The sequence below is a fragment of the Phodopus roborovskii genome, unplaced genomic scaffold (assembly GCF_943737965.1).
Source record: "Phodopus roborovskii unplaced genomic scaffold, PHOROB, whole genome shotgun sequence".
In the NCBI taxonomy this organism is placed as follows: domain Eukaryota; kingdom Metazoa; phylum Chordata; class Mammalia; order Rodentia; family Cricetidae; genus Phodopus; species Phodopus roborovskii.
This window is the reverse complement of record NW_026126693.1, coordinates 3,196,399-3,213,968: the sequence shown is the minus strand read 5'-3', so window position 1 is coordinate 3,213,968 and position 17,570 is coordinate 3,196,399. Positions and strand designations below refer to the sequence as shown.

The 17,570-nt window shown below is 44.1% G+C and overlaps 2 protein-coding genes across 3 annotated transcripts in view; one reads left to right on the top strand and one right to left on the bottom strand.

Moving 5' to 3' along the window:
• Positions 1-11,048, top strand: part of Ccdc146 (coiled-coil domain containing 146) — a 146,493-nt gene extending 135,445 nt beyond the window's left edge. The window contains exons 15-19 of the mRNA XM_051174808.1: positions 900-1,128; positions 4,917-5,045; positions 5,531-5,668; positions 7,911-8,159; positions 10,555-11,048. Coding sequence (XP_051030765.1) covers positions 900-1,128; positions 4,917-5,045; positions 5,531-5,668; positions 7,911-8,159; positions 10,555-10,758 — 949 coding nt within the window. The 3' untranslated portion in view covers positions 10,759-11,048. The remainder of the gene's footprint in view (positions 1-899; positions 1,129-4,916; positions 5,046-5,530; positions 5,669-7,910; positions 8,160-10,554) is intronic.
• A 4,615-nt stretch (positions 11,049-15,663) lies between these two features.
• Positions 15,664-17,570, bottom strand: part of Gsap (gamma-secretase activating protein) — a 107,957-nt gene continuing 106,050 nt past the window's right edge. For both annotated transcript variants that reach the window (XM_051174820.1, XM_051174821.1), the window contains 3 exons: positions 16,889-16,990; positions 16,636-16,735; positions 15,664-16,328 (listed from right to left, as the gene is read on the bottom strand). In XM_051174820.1, coding sequence (XP_051030777.1) covers positions 16,237-16,328; positions 16,636-16,735; positions 16,889-16,990 — 294 coding nt within the window. In that variant the 3' untranslated portion in view covers positions 15,664-16,236. The remainder of the gene's footprint in view (positions 16,329-16,635; positions 16,736-16,888; positions 16,991-17,570) is intronic.

Below are 17,570 nucleotides of genomic sequence, written 5' to 3'. Positions count from 1 at the left end.
GATGGTAAAGCCTTGCTGTTGGCTTTTGCCATCAAGGGAATGTGAGAAGTAGCTTTGACAGAAAACCTGAAGAAGAGCTGAGGTCAGCCAGGCACAAATGCATGCACACTATTGCAGGGAAGGAAGGACTTAGAGAAATCAAAGGTAGCAGTTGTGGTCATAGATACACAGATGGACCGGGAAGAGCTTTAGGGTCCTTGACAAACAGAACCTTTTCAAAAGTCTAATGACTGTTCTTTCTGGGTTAAAACAAAAATAAAACAAACAAACAAAAAATCCTATTTAGCTCCTGGAACAAGCCAAAGCTTATGGACAAATAGAGTGTTCCAGGTCCCTGGTTAGACCAGAGTTGATGAAGGGAAAATGTCACATTGCTTCTCTCCAGTGGCTTCCTGTCCAGGAGAGATGTACCCATTGCACCTGTCCGGGAGGTTACAAAAGGGCAAGTGACTGGGGAAACAGCAATAGAAACATTCACTTTTCAAAGAACCTTATGATCCTGGCAACTCACTCCAGGGTCATGTTCCCAGGCCCATTGCCCAGGGCTTCTGCCTAGGCCTTGCTTGGCAAGTCTGGACCCCAAAAAAGATGGACAGAAAACCAGGCCTGGGCTTTTCTTTGTTCTTATGTTGGAAGTCACCTGTTACCCCGGGGAAACTTTCAGGGCTTATCAAGCCACTCTGGCCATCCTGCTGCCCAGCTGGCCTTAGAATGGAGAGTACAACACACTTAACCATAGGGGAATCCAGTGTGTGGTGCTTAAATAGCAGTCTACTGTAATATGGCAATGTGTTCTGAAATTCTGCTATGTTGATGTATAATGTGAGCCCAAAGCCAGAGTAACTAGGAAACAGAGGCCTCAGCACCCACTTAGACCCCTGCTCTGAATTTGACCACAGTGGTGTCCAGCTGATAGAGCGAGAGGAAGAAGTATGCATTTTTTATGAAAAGATAAATATCCAGGAGAAGTTGAAACTTCATGGTGATGTTGAAATCCATGTCCTTGATGAAAAAATCCGATTCCTGAGACTGAAGATTGCCGAGAAGCAAAGGCAAATTAGTGTGACACAGAAGCTACTGCCCACCAAGAGGGCCCTTGATGCCGACCTGGCCGTGCTCCAGATCCAGGTGGGTGAGGGCCAGGGCCACTCCCCCAGGCCACTGGCTTGTCTCCTCCCCCTTGTTAGTTTGCAGATGATAAGGGTTCTTACATGGAAGCCAAGCTCCACCACTGCTAATTGCTATGAGTTATATGATGTTTGAAGATGACTTTTGAACGCTGCTCCAAGACTGGGTTTAGGGAATCTGAGCTACACAGGTTTGTTCGCCTTTCTCTCTATGATTTTTGTAATCTGGGCCATCCCAGGATTTAGCCCTAGTTCGTCATTCCTATAGCCCGGTCCAGGGAAATGTACGCTCTCACTTCCTACAGCATAATTCTGCTATTGATGTTGCTGGAGACCACTGAGATGTAACATTTAGTCTCTCTGGCTTGTTGAAGCAAGGTCTTGTAGCCTTTGTGGTCTGATACCCCTGTATAGCCCAGATGTTTCAGACTGATTTCAACCTCCCTGCCTCTGCCTGCTGAGTGTGGAGATGGCAGAGAGTTCCTGCCACCAGAATGAGCCTGATGCTCAGTGGAAGAATGACATGCGTAGAAGTGCTGCTTCTCAGTCTGCAGCCTCACACACAGATTCTTCACAAACCTCTGTGGTCCCCAATAGCAAAAATAAAATGTGACCGTCTTTGTGACCTACACTTTTCCCCACTGACTCAAGGTTGCAGGAACAAAATCTACCCTGTATTCTAAAGTCACCCTTGCTTCTCGATGTTTTCCTGGTTATTAAATTAAGCTGTATTCAGTTAGTTAATATTAAAAAAGAACAAAATGTTAAAGAAAAGAAATTCTATTCCCAGGAATAATAGCCAGAAATCTGAGAGCAAGTTTCCTCTCTCAGCATACATTTAGTTTCAGTTTTTCATTTAACTTCATGCAAAGGATTTGTGCAACTTGGAATCAGGGTCTGCTTCCACACTTGAATGCATTGGCATAGATAAACTTTATATAGATGACAAACAACAACTTCCAGCTTGTGCAGTTGTATCAGGATCATTTATAGCAGTGCTTGCCTGATTTTTAGCCATAACTGCTTCCATTTAGATCAATTGGCTGGATTGCTCCCCACCAAGGTCCCGGAACAATCTCCCCATTATTCCCTGGCTCTGACTCCAGCTTCCAAAGGGAGCAGTGCCTGCTCCCTTTCTGTGTTCTGTCAGGGTATGCCCTGGATGGTTCTCCTCCCTAGTCTGCACAACAGCATTGCATGCAAAGCCCCTGACAGATTTCACCGCACATTTTTGAGAGCAGTGTGTGAGTCTACATTCCAGAAATGCAAAGAGCTCCACATGAGACCTCAGAAACCCCAGCCGCCCCTTCCCTGTCCAGGCCTCTCCAAGTGCTCTGTGTTTCATGGCTATCAGCTTCTCTACCCCACCTGCCTCTGTGCCTCACACCCAGCAGCCCACCTCAGTGATGCCACACTTAGCACACTCCATTTTACAGAATAATTTGCTCTTTCTCAGTATCAGTGTCATGTCTGTCTTTGCCCACAAGGAATACCAGGATGTCTAAGAAGGGACTTTAATCAGCTGTCAAACAGACCAGATTTGCCATTACATCAGTATATAGTTCAGGTTATCTGAAACCAGCACTGATATCCAACGGACAAAACTAACCATTCTTCTTACATTTATTCCACTTGGTCGGTGTGTCTACTGAACTGCTTTACATCTAACAATAGCCCCCCTCCCTCCTTTTCATTTTTATATACTTATTGAAGAAACTTGGCCAAACATATTAAATTATAGCCATTAGTACTGCTTTGTTTATGCAACAGTGGAGAAATTAGAAACTCAGTAGACCTATATAAAAGAATTGTTAATATTTTATATGAGCAATGGTACTGTGGTTAAATTTTAACTTAAATTGTTATGTTTTAAATTGAGTGTGGTGGTGCATACTTGTAATCCCAGCACCTGAGAGGGTGAAGCAGGAGATTTTCTATGACTTTATGGTCAGCTGGGGCTACACAATAAGACGCTATATCAGAAATAAAAGATAGAAAGAAGGAAAGGAAGAAAGGAAAGGAGGGAGGAAGGGAGGGAAGGAGGGAGGAAGAGAGGGAGGGAGCGAGGAAGGAACGGAGGGAGGGAGGAAGGAACGGAGGGAGGGAGGAAGGAAGGAAAGGAAGGAGGGAGGGAGGAAGGGAGGGAGGGAGGGAGGGAGGGAGAGAGGAAGGAACGGAGGGAGGGAGGAAGGAAGGAAGAAAACAGAAAATGGGCAGCTTCTGAGTCGTTCAAGTGAAGCCAGATGATGTATGGGATGGCTACTAAAGTGTTCCTGCAGGTGTGTGGAGAAAGCTGTGCTGGGGGACTGTTGGCGCTGAGACACAAGTGTGTGGAAGTTCACCACACCATTCTCTCCTTTGTGTATTTATGGCACGTACATAAATTCAGAAGCTTTAATAATGAAGTACTTGTTCTTAGAAATAATCTGCTATCCACTGTGTAGTAGGAATTCCGTTTTGACAAGAGGTGACTGTTATGTGTTTAATGTTACCATATGCCCTGCCTGATGACAGGGCTTTTATCATCATGGCTGCACATAAATCAGACCTGTGGGCCATACATAAGCTTTGGAGCAGGTGTGTAGAAAGCCGCCCATCCACTTTCAAGCTGCACTTGCTATGTGATTTTATCTGCGCTGACTGTGGGCCTGGAAAGACAGGATGTGACATACCGAGCTCTGGGCAACCACATCTGCACTGTCCTCCAGGACTGGCTTCTTCCGGCACCTGTCCAGCCTTCTAGAGGCACTCATTGTGATAAGAAAGTATCGTATTTATTTCTTAGTTTCCTAATTAAGAATTAAGGAAACATTAAAAGGTGTTACTAATAATTTCTGTCACTATTTTTAAGTGTCAGCACTTAAAATTCTTATTATAGAAGAGTACCATCAATTAAAATTCTCAAGTTCTATCTGTGTCACTCCTGAATGTGATCTAAAGCACCAAAGCAGTGATTCTCAGCCCTCCAATGCTGTGACCCTTTAATACAGTTCCTCATGCCATGGTGACCCCAACCATAAAGTTATTTTCGTTGCTATCTTATAACTGGAATTTTGCTCTGGAGCAGTGTCTCAATGTCTAAGGGCATTGGAAATGTATGTTCTCCAATGGCTGTGATCCACGGGTTGAGAGCCACTGTACTAAAGTCTATTGTTTTACTGCAACAAGATCAAGCCTCATCTTGCCATCTGCCAGTTGAGAAACCAAATGTTCCTGAAAGCAACCACACAATGGCAGGGAAGCTACAAACAAGTCCTTTGGATTATCACTTCTCCACTTTTAAAACTGTGTGATTTCTCAGCGCTACCCACCTCCCCTCCTCAGTGATTCCACAGCTATAATCTAGTCAAAGGCACTTTAACAAAAAGTACGCAAGTGGCTGGGACTGCTGCTCACAGAGTACACGATGGGCTGGCCTGGTAATTAACCCCCTTCTTTGAGACGCCATTGGGGCCACTGCCACCAAAGGAAATGCAGCTTGCTGCATGGTGGCTGTCCAGTCTCTGAAACACCTGCAGTGAAGCAGCCAAGACTACCTTGAGCCATTAACAACAACTCCTCACACAACTGGGAGCAATGGAAGGGTTTCTAGGAATCCAGCCTTCTCTCTTGTGAGACTGATAGACAGACAGACAGACAGACAGACAGACACTGCCTTCCTAGGCAGGATTTATCCCACACACCATGTGTACAGCTCCACAAATGAGCTTAAGGGCCTGCCTGCATAATTTGAGATTTACTAAGCTAGAGAGTTAAATGTGAATCTAACGTGTATTTCTTGTTCAACAGTTTTCACAGTGTGCAGATAGAATAAAAGACCTGGAGAAACGATTTATAAATCCCAGTTGTAAGGGCAGAATCCGCTTCATTCAGGGGAAGGATCTAACTGAAGAAGAAATGATCAAGAAACTGGATATGGTAAATGCTCTTGTTAGACATTTGTCTGTTTGCTCCCAGATGCCGCAGTCTGTTTCCCCGTGTGCTGACAGACCCACCCTTCATCACTCTAGCCCTAGTTATACAGTAGTCCTAAATTCTAACTTTTTCAGATATTTACCAAAGCAAGTAAAGAGTCAGTAGCATCAACATGCAAAGGTACTCTTCCCTCCTAGCCAAATAACTGATTTTGACTTCTTGAGTGAATATGCTAATTTGTCATCCTAGTGGGAACATCTGGAAAGGAAGCCATTGTGGGTACTGTGCAGAGGCAGAGGGTCCTGGTCTGCCCACAGCAGAAGGGCTTCCAAGGTGTCCTGACATGGCCCAGCTCAGGGGCTGTCCAGAGGGCTTTTCACAACTAAGAAAGCAATGTGTCTGTCATGGGGTGGAGGACAGACTGCAAACGAAGACTGGCCTTACATAGGTAGCTTTTTAACTCCTACTGAAATTATTTCCAACTGTAGCTGGAACTTCAGCTGGCCAAGAAGGAGGAGAAGTTACTGGAAAAGGATTTCATCTATGAGCAGGTGACCCAGCTCACCAACAGGCTCAGAAGCAAAACCCAGACTTGCAAGGAGGATACACTGCTCTTAGCCAAGAAGGTCTGCCTGAGTGAATTGATCCCCACCCGTCACTCCCTGCCCCAACTTCTGCCATCAATGCTCATTTCCCACTCTTAATTTGTTGGGAAGCACTAGAGAGATGAAGTTTTGAGTCTAGAAATATAGCAAATGTAAACATTAGTCCAAAATGAGCTCCCTGAGTGAATCCACAGGAAGGAAGCCTAAGCTTTTCAAGGACAGTACTCAAGTTTCATTAGCAAGAGGCCTTCTCGCCATAGTCTGTGTACAAAAAACAAAAAACAAAAGCCACCCTTTGTATTTCTTTGTGAGCCAAAAACCTCACTTTTTTGGTGGTCTGAATAGGAACTGCTCTGACACAGAACCCACAGATGGAAAGGGAAACTGAACAGCAGCCATACAGTTCCCAGGCTGGAGATGTAAAGCTTTGAGGGGTGGCTCTACTGAAAGCAACAGCTAGCAAGGGTAAGGCTGGTGGTGACTAAAGGTGACATGATCATACCATGCACCACAGAGGACTGTGCGCTCACCTGGTTTCTGCGGGACCTTCGAGCATCCTCTAGAAGAGGGGTTTAACACTCATATTTGCTATGCACTGTCTCAGCATGCCTGAGGCAGACACAAAGAGGAAAGGGCCACACACTCTCTGTCAGGTGAGGAAGAAGGGAATGCATGAGGGTGCAGGGTTCCTACAACCCAGACGAGGCTCCATTCGGGTAGAGACACCTCCTTCCTCTTTAGTTTCTCAGTGCCTTGCATATACTAGATGCTAGAAAATGGTCATGAGTAAATAAGTAAATGTTCAGTCCTTTTCTAGAGATACTTTTGCCAACTTATGTAGATGGAGTTTCTGTTCCTCCAGGTCCACCTGCCATTTAGATCCAAATAAACACACAAAGGCTTATATTAATTATAGATTGTTTGGTCAATGGCCCAGGCTTCTTACTCACTAGGTGTCTCTTATTAACCCATAACAATTATTCTATGTATTTCCACATGGCCTTATCTTACCGGAGAATGCCCAGGCATCCTACATTCCCAATAGCTACATGGCATCTCCCTGGCAGCTCCTCTCTGCCTCTTCTCCCCAGCATTCTCCTCATCTGGTAACCCACCTATGCTTCCTTCCCGGCTACTGGATAATCAGTGTTTTATTCTTCAACCAATAAGAGAAACATAGAGACAGAAGGCCATCCCCCATCAAAGTCATATTGGAAACGACTGTGAAAATTCACCTAAAAAAAATGGTGAAAACACCATTTTCATGTGGCCTTTGCATTTCTGTACTGGTGAGCCCAGTGGTAGTTTGACCTCATAAACAAAGAAATGGTAAGATTGATTTAAACCAGTGAGCTTTGTCTGAATTAATACCTCCCCCTTTGCTTTACAAAATGAATTCCCCTTGCTTGAGAGAAAGTCACTTTTTCATTGAGAGACCATTTTTAAGAGGTGATGGCAATGTCTCTGGAAATACTTGCCATACTAGAGAAGCACAGTGTGGCCAGAAAGGCCCCAAAATAGCTGGAAAGTTTCAAATTGATAAACGCATATTATCACTTGGTCGAGAGCCTATAAGTAGGCCAGAACTTGGGCATCAAGAACATTCCCCTCTCCTCCTTACCACATAAAAACAAACACTAAGCTAGCCTTCAATGCTCTTCAACTGGAAGCTAGGAACCAGATAAACCTTTCTTCTTATTTCTTCCCATATTTTTTCTTATTTTCATAACCAAATCTGTTGGATTCTATGCTGCTTAGTTTGGTCAATGTGACATAACTTATAGTCACTTGGAAAGAAGGAACCTCTACTGTCTAGATCAGATTTCCCTTGGCCATATCAATAAAAGACTGTCTTGGTTTGATGGTTGGTGTTTGGGGCCTAGCCCTCAGTGGGCCACACCACCCCTAGACAGTTAGGTATAGGCTATGTAAGAAAGGTAGCTGAGCATGACTCAATAAATGAGTCAGAGGATTAGCCAATAGGCAGCATTATTCTGTGGCTTTTACTTGAATTCTTGCCCTGACTTCCTCAATAATGGAAGTATATGCCAAAAGGCTCTTTCCTCCACAAGTCTCTTTTGGTCGTTGTTTTATCATGGCAACAATAAGTAAACAGAAAGCTTTGATCCCTGAAACCTCTTTCAGGGATTTCCTATGAATTCCTCATTCCTCCAGGAAAGACTGCCCACACCACAGTCTGCTGTTTTCTTTACATACTCATGGAATATCTATACCAACTAAACCTTAGGATCTTCAATTCTAGATGAATGGCTACCAAAAAAGGATCAAAGATGCTACTGAGAAAATGATGGCTCTAGTTGCTGAGCTGTCCATGAAACAAGCCCTGACCATTGAACTCCAAAAGGAGATGAGGGAGAAAGAAGAATTTATCTTCTCCTGCAGTTCCAGGATAGAAAAGGGCCTACCACTCAATAGAGAAATTGAGAAAGATTGGCTGAAGGTACTTCGAGATGAAGAAATGTATGCTTTTGCCACAGCTGAGAAATCTCGGGTAAGCATTGACTTCCATGCTGCACAGCATGCCAACAGAGGTTGAGGTTGCCTGCAGTCCATCCTCCCATGATACAGTGCATGACCCCTTATCAGGAAGGCTTGCTAATAGAGATGTTTTGAACTTTTTTATGATTTTCATGAGATATTTAGGGACTGGGGCCACATCTAAACCCCAGGTTCTCTTGTTTCATATATATCTCATACACATGGGCAGAAGGTGATTTTCATACAATATTTTAGTATATTTATATTTTTACTGCAATCATGGTATGGTATGGAATTATCTACTTGTGACATTTTAATCAATCCTCAGAGTCTTCTATCAGGCTTGCTCAATCTGTATATGAAAAGTTCCCACTCTAACACACAGTCTGAATGGCTAGTAGAAAGGAGTTTGGTATGTAGAAGAGACTTTGCTTCAGTTGTCCAAAGCACTGCCTTTCTCCCAGAAGAATACCTAACAAACACAATGTCTCATCCTACAGTCACACCCTGGACTGTCATGACTAAACACTGTGGCCTCCTCCAAGTATGGCTACGGCCATTCTAGCACTGGCTTTACCTGTAACATGGCTTTATCTGTCCTCGAACACTTGCTCACACCACACCTGACTCTTCCACATCCATTTGTCATGGCCTCCACAACCATATCATGGTTACCATAGCCTTCTACACAGTCACACCTGGTATGTAGCATAGACCTCCATAGCACCCCTTCCTCCTTCCCAGTGACCAAGGTCATTGGTCACAGAAGCCACCAGCTTCTGTTCATCCATCTAAACCTGTGATCTCTCAATGGTTTTACGATTAGAACAAGGTATCTCTTCCCTAGATGACCAAATCATGGGGACAGTTTGCTTAGACTGTCACATGAGTGGTTCTGCAAAGACCATGTTTCACTTTCTAATCCAAGACTTTGAAAGGTACATTCCAAACACATAGTAGACATACCTGAGCATGGGGTCTGACCTGTGATTCTGTCTACCTGGAACTATCTTTCCTAGGGCACTTGGGGTTCCCTCATGACATCCCTCTGTCTTCCTCTACCACAGAGTTCACTTTAGTGCTGTAGGGAGTTGTTTTCCTTAATCACAGGACCAAGACTATTTGCTATTCCTCCTGGTTCCAGTCTCATCATTCTGTTTTAATATTTTCTCCCCAGTGGCAAAGGAAAAGTATTACTACATTTGTCAGAAATGTGAAAATACTAAAGAGCTCAGTGACAGACAATGAGTTGGAAGACAGTTCATGAGGAACCCACCAAGTAATCTCTGGCCCACACCAAGCCCCAGCATCAGCATGATGCTTGAGCTATACCCACATCCATTCAGATGACAGGCGACAGAGGTGGGGGTGGGCTTCACACTCCTGTACTCATCCCCTCTGGTGAATGTTGTAAAACATTATTTAAAGATGTGTTACATTTTTTTATGCTGTGGAATATTTGTTTAATGATGCAAAGATGTGTTGTATTCTTTTATGTTGTATTTGTTTAACTCTGTGAAGATATGTTTTTGCCTATTAAAACACATGGTTGGTCTAATAAAGATCTGAACCACCAATAGCTATGCAGGAGAGAGGGGATAGGCAAGGCTGCCAGGCAGAGAGAATAAATAGGAGGAGGGGGTGGAGCAAGAAGAGGAGAGGAGGACACCAGGGGTCAGCCACACAGCACCACAGCCACACAGCACCACAGCCACACAGCACCACAGCCACACAGCACCACAGACACACAGACACACAGACACACAGCACCACAGACACACAGACACACAGCCCCACAGCCACGCAGCCACGCAGCCACACAGTTCCACAACCACACAGACACACCGACACACGGCCACGCAGCCACGCAGCCACACAGCCACGCAGCACCACGGCCACACAGAAACACAGATACACGGCCACACAGCCACGCAGCCCCACAGATACACAGCCCCACAGCCACACAGCCACTCAGACACACAGACACACAGCTTCACAGACACACAGACACACAGTCACACAGCCATACAGTCACACAGACACACAGTCGCACAGCCACATAGCCACACAGACACACAGCCATGCAGTCACATAGACACACAGCTAGCCACTGAGTAAGAAGGAAAGCAAGATATATAGAACAAAGAGAGGTAAAAGGCCCACAGGCAAAAGGTAGATGGGATAATTTAAGTTAAGAAAAGCTGGCTAGAAGTAAGCCAAGCTAAGGCTGGGCATTCATAAGTAATTCTCCGTGTATTTACTTGGGAACTGGGTGGCAGGTCCCAAAGAGCAGAAATAAAAAACAACTACAGGTGAGTATCAGCCAGCAGAGCCTAAAGCTACTCTTGGGCCCAAGAAGTAAGTTCAGTGCTTTCAGAAAAGTAAAGTGAAAACATTTCCCTTTGCAGGAGTACATGGAAACAGATTATCGGCAGCTGCCCAATGGTGTTTACACAACTGCAGAGCAGCGTCCAAATGCCTACATGCCAGAAGCCGAAAGTGCACTTCCTCTGCCCAAACCATATGGTGCGCTGGCTCCATTTAAACCCTCTGGAACTGGAGCCAACAGGAGGCACATAAGGAAACCTGTGGTGAAGCCCATTGAAATCTAAGTGTGAACCAACCCCAGCTTCTCTAGGGAGTACTTCAGCCCAGCTTCACACCCACAGAGGAGGATGAGCATCATGGTTCTAATTCTGTCATCAGTTAGGTGCAGTCAGCAACATAGTGGGACATGGTCTCCTTTTACATTCAGCAACTGCTTCGTGTTGTCTGACGTTAAATGGAGCATCGACTACAATTCTATCAGTGTATTTTCATTACTCATGTGTTTCTTCATCATTGTTTATATTGACTACATTCAGGAATATATAGTAGACAAGATGCTATAAAAGCACAAAATAAACTCAACCAAGTACAGAAACTAGAGTTGTCTTTTTTCTATTAAAGGGAAAATGGGTACTCATGAGTCCACGAGTCCCAAGTGACATGGGACACAGTCCTCTTTGGAGCAGTACTTGACGTCCATGGAAAGGGCAATGGTGACGTTTACCACTCAAGTAATGCTACTGTGATTCAATTTACAGAGATCGTTTTGCTGCAAAGATATTTAGGCCAGAATTTATTTCTTTTTTTAAATTTTATTTACTTTTCTTATTTTATATATTGATCCCAGTTCACTGTCCGTCCCTCCCTCCCTCTTTTTCACCCTCCCATGCCTCCCTACCACCCTCCCATCCCACCCACCCCCACTCCACATGTAGGGTGATGCCTTCCTGGGAGGGTCATCAAAATCTGTCAAGTCATTTGGAGTGGGGACTAGGCCCTCCTTCCTGCCTCTAGGTTAAGGGGGTATCCATCCATGGGGAACATGATCCCAAAGTCCTTTTGTACACCAGGGATACATCCTGGTTCCACTGTCAGAGGTCCATTAAACTGTCCAGGCCTTCTAACTGAGACCCATGTTTAAGGGGTCTGAGTCTGTCCCATGCTGGATTCCCAGGTATCAGTCTGGGGGCCCATTAGCTTCTCCTTATTCAGGTCAGCTGTCTCTGTGTGTTTCTGCAGCCTTGTCCTCCCTCTCTGCATCTGGATTCCAGTTTGGCTCAGTGTTTAGCTGTGGGTGTCTGCTTCTGTTTCCATCAGCTACTAGATGAGGGCTCTATGATGGTGGATAAGTTAGATCATTCTCATTATCAGGGAAGGACATTTAGGGTAGCCTTTCCAGTGTTGCTCAGATTGTTAATTGGGGTCAGTCTTGTAGGTCTCTGGATATTTCTCTAGAGTCACTTTTCTCTTCAAGCCTACAATGGCTTACTCTTTTATGCTTTCTCTCTCTCTCTCTCTCTCTCTCTCTCTCTCTCTCTCTCTCTCTCTCTCTCTCTCTCTCTCATCTATTCCTCCCCTGACTCGCGTGCTTTCCTTTTCTCCCTTTCTCTTTCTCCTAGCTCCCTCTCCACTCACTGCCCCCTCCCAATATGCTCAGGAGATCTTGTTCCTTTCCCCTTCTGTGAGGGACCTTGTATGAATCTCTTAGAATCCTCCTTGTATCCTAGTTTCTCTGGTGGTGTGAATTATATGCTGGTGATCCTTTGCTCTAGGTCTAAAATACATATATGAGTGAGTACATACTGTGTTCCTCTTTTTGTGACTGGGTTACCTCATTCAGGATGGTTTCTTCAAGTTCCATCCTTGCCCCCCCCCCCGCAGAGTAGTATTCCATTGTGTAGATGTGCCACATCTTCTTTATCCATTCTTCAGTTGAGGGGCATCTAGATTGCTTCCAGGTTCTTGTTTTTACATATAATGCTGCTACCAACATAGTACAACAGATGTCATTGTTGCGTGGATGTGGATCATTTGGGTATATGTCTAAGAGGGGGATTGTCAGGTCCTGTGGTAGACTGATTCCCATTTTCCTGAGGAACCACCACATTGATCTCCAAACTGGCTGTACAATTTTGCAGTCCCTCCAGCAGTGGAGAAGTGTTCCCCTTTCTCCACATCCTCTCCAGCATAAGTTGTCATGGGTGATCCTAATTTTAGCCATTCTGGCAGGAGTAAGATGGTATGTCAGAGTTGTTTTGATTTGCATTTCCCTAATAGCTAAGGATGTTGAGCAATTTCTTAAGTGTCTTTCAGCCTTTTTTATTTCCCCTAATGAGAATTCTCTCTTCAGTTCTGTACCCCATTTTTAATAGGGTTATTTGGTGTTTTAATAACTAATTTCTTGAGTTTCTTGTATATTTTGGAGATCAGCCCTTTGTTAGATGTAAGGTTGGTGAAGATCTTTTCCCAGTCTGTGAGCTGCTGTTTGGTCTTGTCCACGGTGTCCTTTGCCTTACAGAAGTTTCTAAGTTTGAAGAGGTCCCATTTATTAATTGTCTACCTCAGTGTTTGTGCTCCTGGAGTTATGTTCAGGAAGAGGTCTCCTAAACCAATTTGTTCAAGGGTACCTCCCAGTTTCTCTTCTAAGAGGTTCAGTGTGGCTGGATTTATGTTGAGGTCTTTGATCCATTTGGACTTGAGTTTTGTGCATGGAAATAGACATGGATCTATCTGCAGTCTTCTACACACTATCATCCAGTTGAGCAAAGGATCACCAGCCTATAATTCACACTACCAGAGGAACTAGGATACAAGGAGGATTCTACGAGATTCATATAAGGTACCTCACTGAAGGGGAAAGGGACAAGATCTCCTGAGCATACTGGGAGTGTGGGGCAGTGAGTGGAGAGGGAGCTAGGAGAAAGAGAAGGGGAGAAAAGGAAAGCACGTGGGAATAGGAAGATTGAGTCAGGAGAGGAATAGATGAGAGAGAGAGAGAGAGAGAGAGAGAGAGAGAGAGGCCATAAAAGAGTAAGCCATTGTAGGCTTGAAGAGAAAAATGACTCTAGAGAAATATCCAGAGACCTACAAGACTGGCCCCAATTAACAATATGAGCAACACTGGAAATGTCCTTCCTGATAATGAGATTGATGACTAACTTATCCACCTTCATAGTGCCCTCATATAGTAGCTGATGGAAACAGAAGCAGACACCCACAACTAAATACTGAGCCAAACTGGACTCCAGATGCAGAAAGGGAGGACAAGACCAGGTTGCAGAAACACATAGAGACAGCTGACCTGAACAAGGAGGAGCTAATGGGCCCCCAGACTGTTACCTGGGAATCCAGCATGGAACTGACTCAGACCCCCTGAAAATGGGTCTCAGTTAGAAGGCATGGACAATCTAAGGGACCTCTGACAGTGGAACCAGGATGTATCCCTGGTGCACAAAAGGACTTTGGGAGGACGTTCCCCAAGGAGTGCAGGAGAGAGGACCCAGTCCCTACTCCAAATACTGGACAGATTTTGGTGATCCTTCCTGGAAGCCATCACCCTCCCTGTGGAGTGTGGGGGGCAAATGGGATGGAAGAGTGGTCAGAGGCCATGAGGGAGGTAAGAAGAAGAGGGGACTGGGATCAATATGTAAAATAAGAAAAGTAAATAATAAAAAAGAATGGTTCTAATTATTTGCTCAGATTTCCATTTCACCCATGTATTTTTGTGATTCCAGTGTTTTTATTAGACATGATGATTCACTAGTATGTGAGACCTGTACTTTTTTGCATTTCCTAATATGCTTCAGCTATTTCTTTTGTGCTGATCACAGTTATGGATTTCATTCATATCCAGTTCTAGGAGACTGGGAATACCATACTTTTAATTTACTAAATCCAACATCCTGTTCCAAGTCCTTATCCTGCCACAGTGGGTGGGAATTTAAATTTATTCTCACTTTGTGAGACCTGCATTTGGCCTCATTGTTTTTGCAATATTGTGGCTAAACAAACAGCTTGTGAGAGCCTTCAGTTGTTTGGCTGATAAGAGAAATACTGCACACTTAAACAGTTTCCATGTGAGGGAATCAGTGACCTCTGCAGGGATTCAAAACATACACAGAGGCCACTTAAATGTCATAAGAATGGAAGGGGTGGATTCTTAGAAACTGCAATGTGCTTCTGGTGGAGAAAAGGCAGATGCCACCATGTACACCAGGACTGGATCACAGTCAGAGGTATGTGTGTGTGTGTGTGTGTGTGTGTGTGTGTGTGTGTGTGTGTGTGTGTGTGTGTAGCCCTAGTGAATGAAGTTGGCTTTTGTGAGGCAGTAAGGGATTTCAAATAGAGGAAACAACCTGATCCAACCTTAGAAATAAGAAGGCCAAATCATGTTTCAAGGCCAAACGAACTGGTTTGGCTTCAAAAAAAAATGTCCATATTTTTACAGGGTCAAAATTTCAGTTAAATATCAAGGAGTTTGTATGTTACCCTTATGAATAGAAAGTTATTGAATAATTATGAGCTGAGTGTCAAAGTCAAACTGATGTTTACTTCAAATACGTGTCCAATAAATTCAACTTAGGAAATCACAGGAACAATATAGATGTGAACAGAAATGAATGAAAGCAAAGAATGAAAGAAAATCCATTTACCCTAAAGATATAGAAAAATGAACTTAGAATAGCAAAAAGTAGATGAACTGTTGAAAACACAAATTAAATGTTCTGTGAGAATTTTAATTGCAAAGAGGAATTTTTTTATTTAACTTAAACTAAATCAAATCTTCTGTCTCCAGTACAATTTGTAACACAAGTAATGTAAACATATGGTATTTCCACATTGCTGATCCGGTGCCTGATTCTGAGCCTGGGTGACCATTTGAAGCAACAGAGGAATTCTATAGGCTGGGATGGCATCTAGAGCTCAACAATGACTGCAGAAAACAAGGTGAATTAGCGCCATTTAAAATCATTAACATTTCGCCACGTAAAAGGGAAACACAAGGGAGAAGCAGAACTGAACCTGGGAAACTGAGCCTTATGGGAAAGGGTGATGTTGCACAGGAGACAGATGAGAAAAATGGACACCTAGGCAGTGCATGGGCTCCTGAAGAAACTTGCTGATGGGCTAAAATGCCCCTTGTGAATTAAAAAGGCTCTGCTCAAAAACTAGGAAAGTCAAACCAAAGCTTTCAGCATTTGAGGTCATGTTTAATGAAAAGATATCACTAACACAAACTTTCATAAATATAAAAATTAAACACTGTCTACCTAAACCACTAGAAAAGCTGCTTTAAGTCCCGTAAGTACAGATATGATTCATCATAACTACTCCACACTGGGCATGGTTGATCTTGTTTAGTTCAAATCCAGGTCCTTCTGGAGTCCTCTTACAACATTTAATTTTTCTGCTTCTGTGATGTTTTTCTAGTGGTCTGTCTGGCTCTTCCTGCTCCAAACATTGTCCCCTAGGTTTTCTATTTGACTCTGGGGTGCCACAGGAAGAACTAGCTCCCAGCCTACTGAGCCATCAGGAAGAACACTGCTCTGCCACAGTACCAGGTCTCCGACTATTTGTCCTTTCTCTTGACTGTTCACTGGCTGCTCACATTGGAAAGAGATGTATCCACGGGCTCTGTTTGCCCAAACAGCTCTGTAACACATTCTGACCTGTTTCCAATCTTAAAGACTGCTGAGGAACTCCCAGCAAGAGCAGCAGACGACAGTATTAAACACTGAAAGCAGGGCATCGCACATCAACCTTCATAAGCCCAAAAGCACCGTGGTGTGTTTCAGAGCAGCTTCCTCTACAAATTCTGCATCCACACTGTCCTGGCCTTCAAGATCACACAGAGCTGGAGAAGGGAGAGAGAGCGGTGTCACTGTGGAACTGCAGCTATTCACACTTTGTTCCCACAGCTCACTGGGAACATCATTTTATATGGGAGTGTTATTCCGAGACCGTGTTGTTAGTTTCATTAAACTTTGGCAGTAAAGACAGTTAAATACCTCAAGCCCCTCTCCATCTTCAAAGGCAAGTATTCCTTAGATAATTTTGGACATAACTTGAAGGGGGCAAGTGTGGAAAGGAACAACACAAGCTGTGACTAAGGTATGACTGACAAGTCAAGAGAAACTCCTTGGAACAGAGGAGTGGACTACCTTGGTGGGAGGACTCCAGGCCTGTTAGAATTTCAATGAAATAGTTGAGAGGCAGAAATTCTGTTGGGAATGACGACTTGCCAATCATGGAGTTTCGAGGCTAAAAGAGAAAACACTTCCTGTATGTTAATTGCTTCTCCAAGACATATGTAACTTCAAACAAAATAATAAAAAAACAGATTTGTGTCTGTCGGGCAGGTAGAAAATGGCAGATTGTCATGGAACACTTACTGCCTGGGTCTCACAGGCTCACCTCTTTCTTGTAGTTCTTTAACAGCTGAGTCACATGGTTCCGAGAAATGATGCTGGAACTCATGGGATGGTCCCAAAGCCGGCAGACCTTCTGGCCAATAAGCTATGGTGTGGTTGGAAATCACACAGAGGAGAGTATAGGTCACAGTGCATTGAATGGACCACATACCTACTTTTCACTTCAAACTGTTCTAAAATGCAGAACCTATGTGACTCATGGCCAGTGGAGAGAGGCCAAGCTCATGAGACATGCTTCTGAAGTTTTCATGAATACCCTTAGCTCTCCTCAGCTTGAGGAGAGCAAATTTTACCTCAGTGTGCCAAGTTCCTTTTTTCATGAAATGATGTTGAATCTGAGATCCTTCAAAGCTAGGGGTGAGTATGGCAATGGAGTGACACTCCAACCAGAAACTAAAGGTGGTGTGTGTGTTTCTGTTGCTTTCTCCTCCGTTATCTCCCTAGGAACTTTAAATACCCTTCAAAAAGGCCAGCATTGGGAACCTCGGAGAGATAGAGCCATGGGAAGGATGGATACAGTGTTCTCAGGAAGCCTGTGCCAGGAGTAACAACTACAAGGCAAGACCACCAAGTCCAGAAAGCCAACGGACAGAGGGTGGCCATTGCCAAAGGTCCCAGTGTTCTCAGTATGTAGACAGCACACTGGTCAGGCTCTTAGAGTCAGG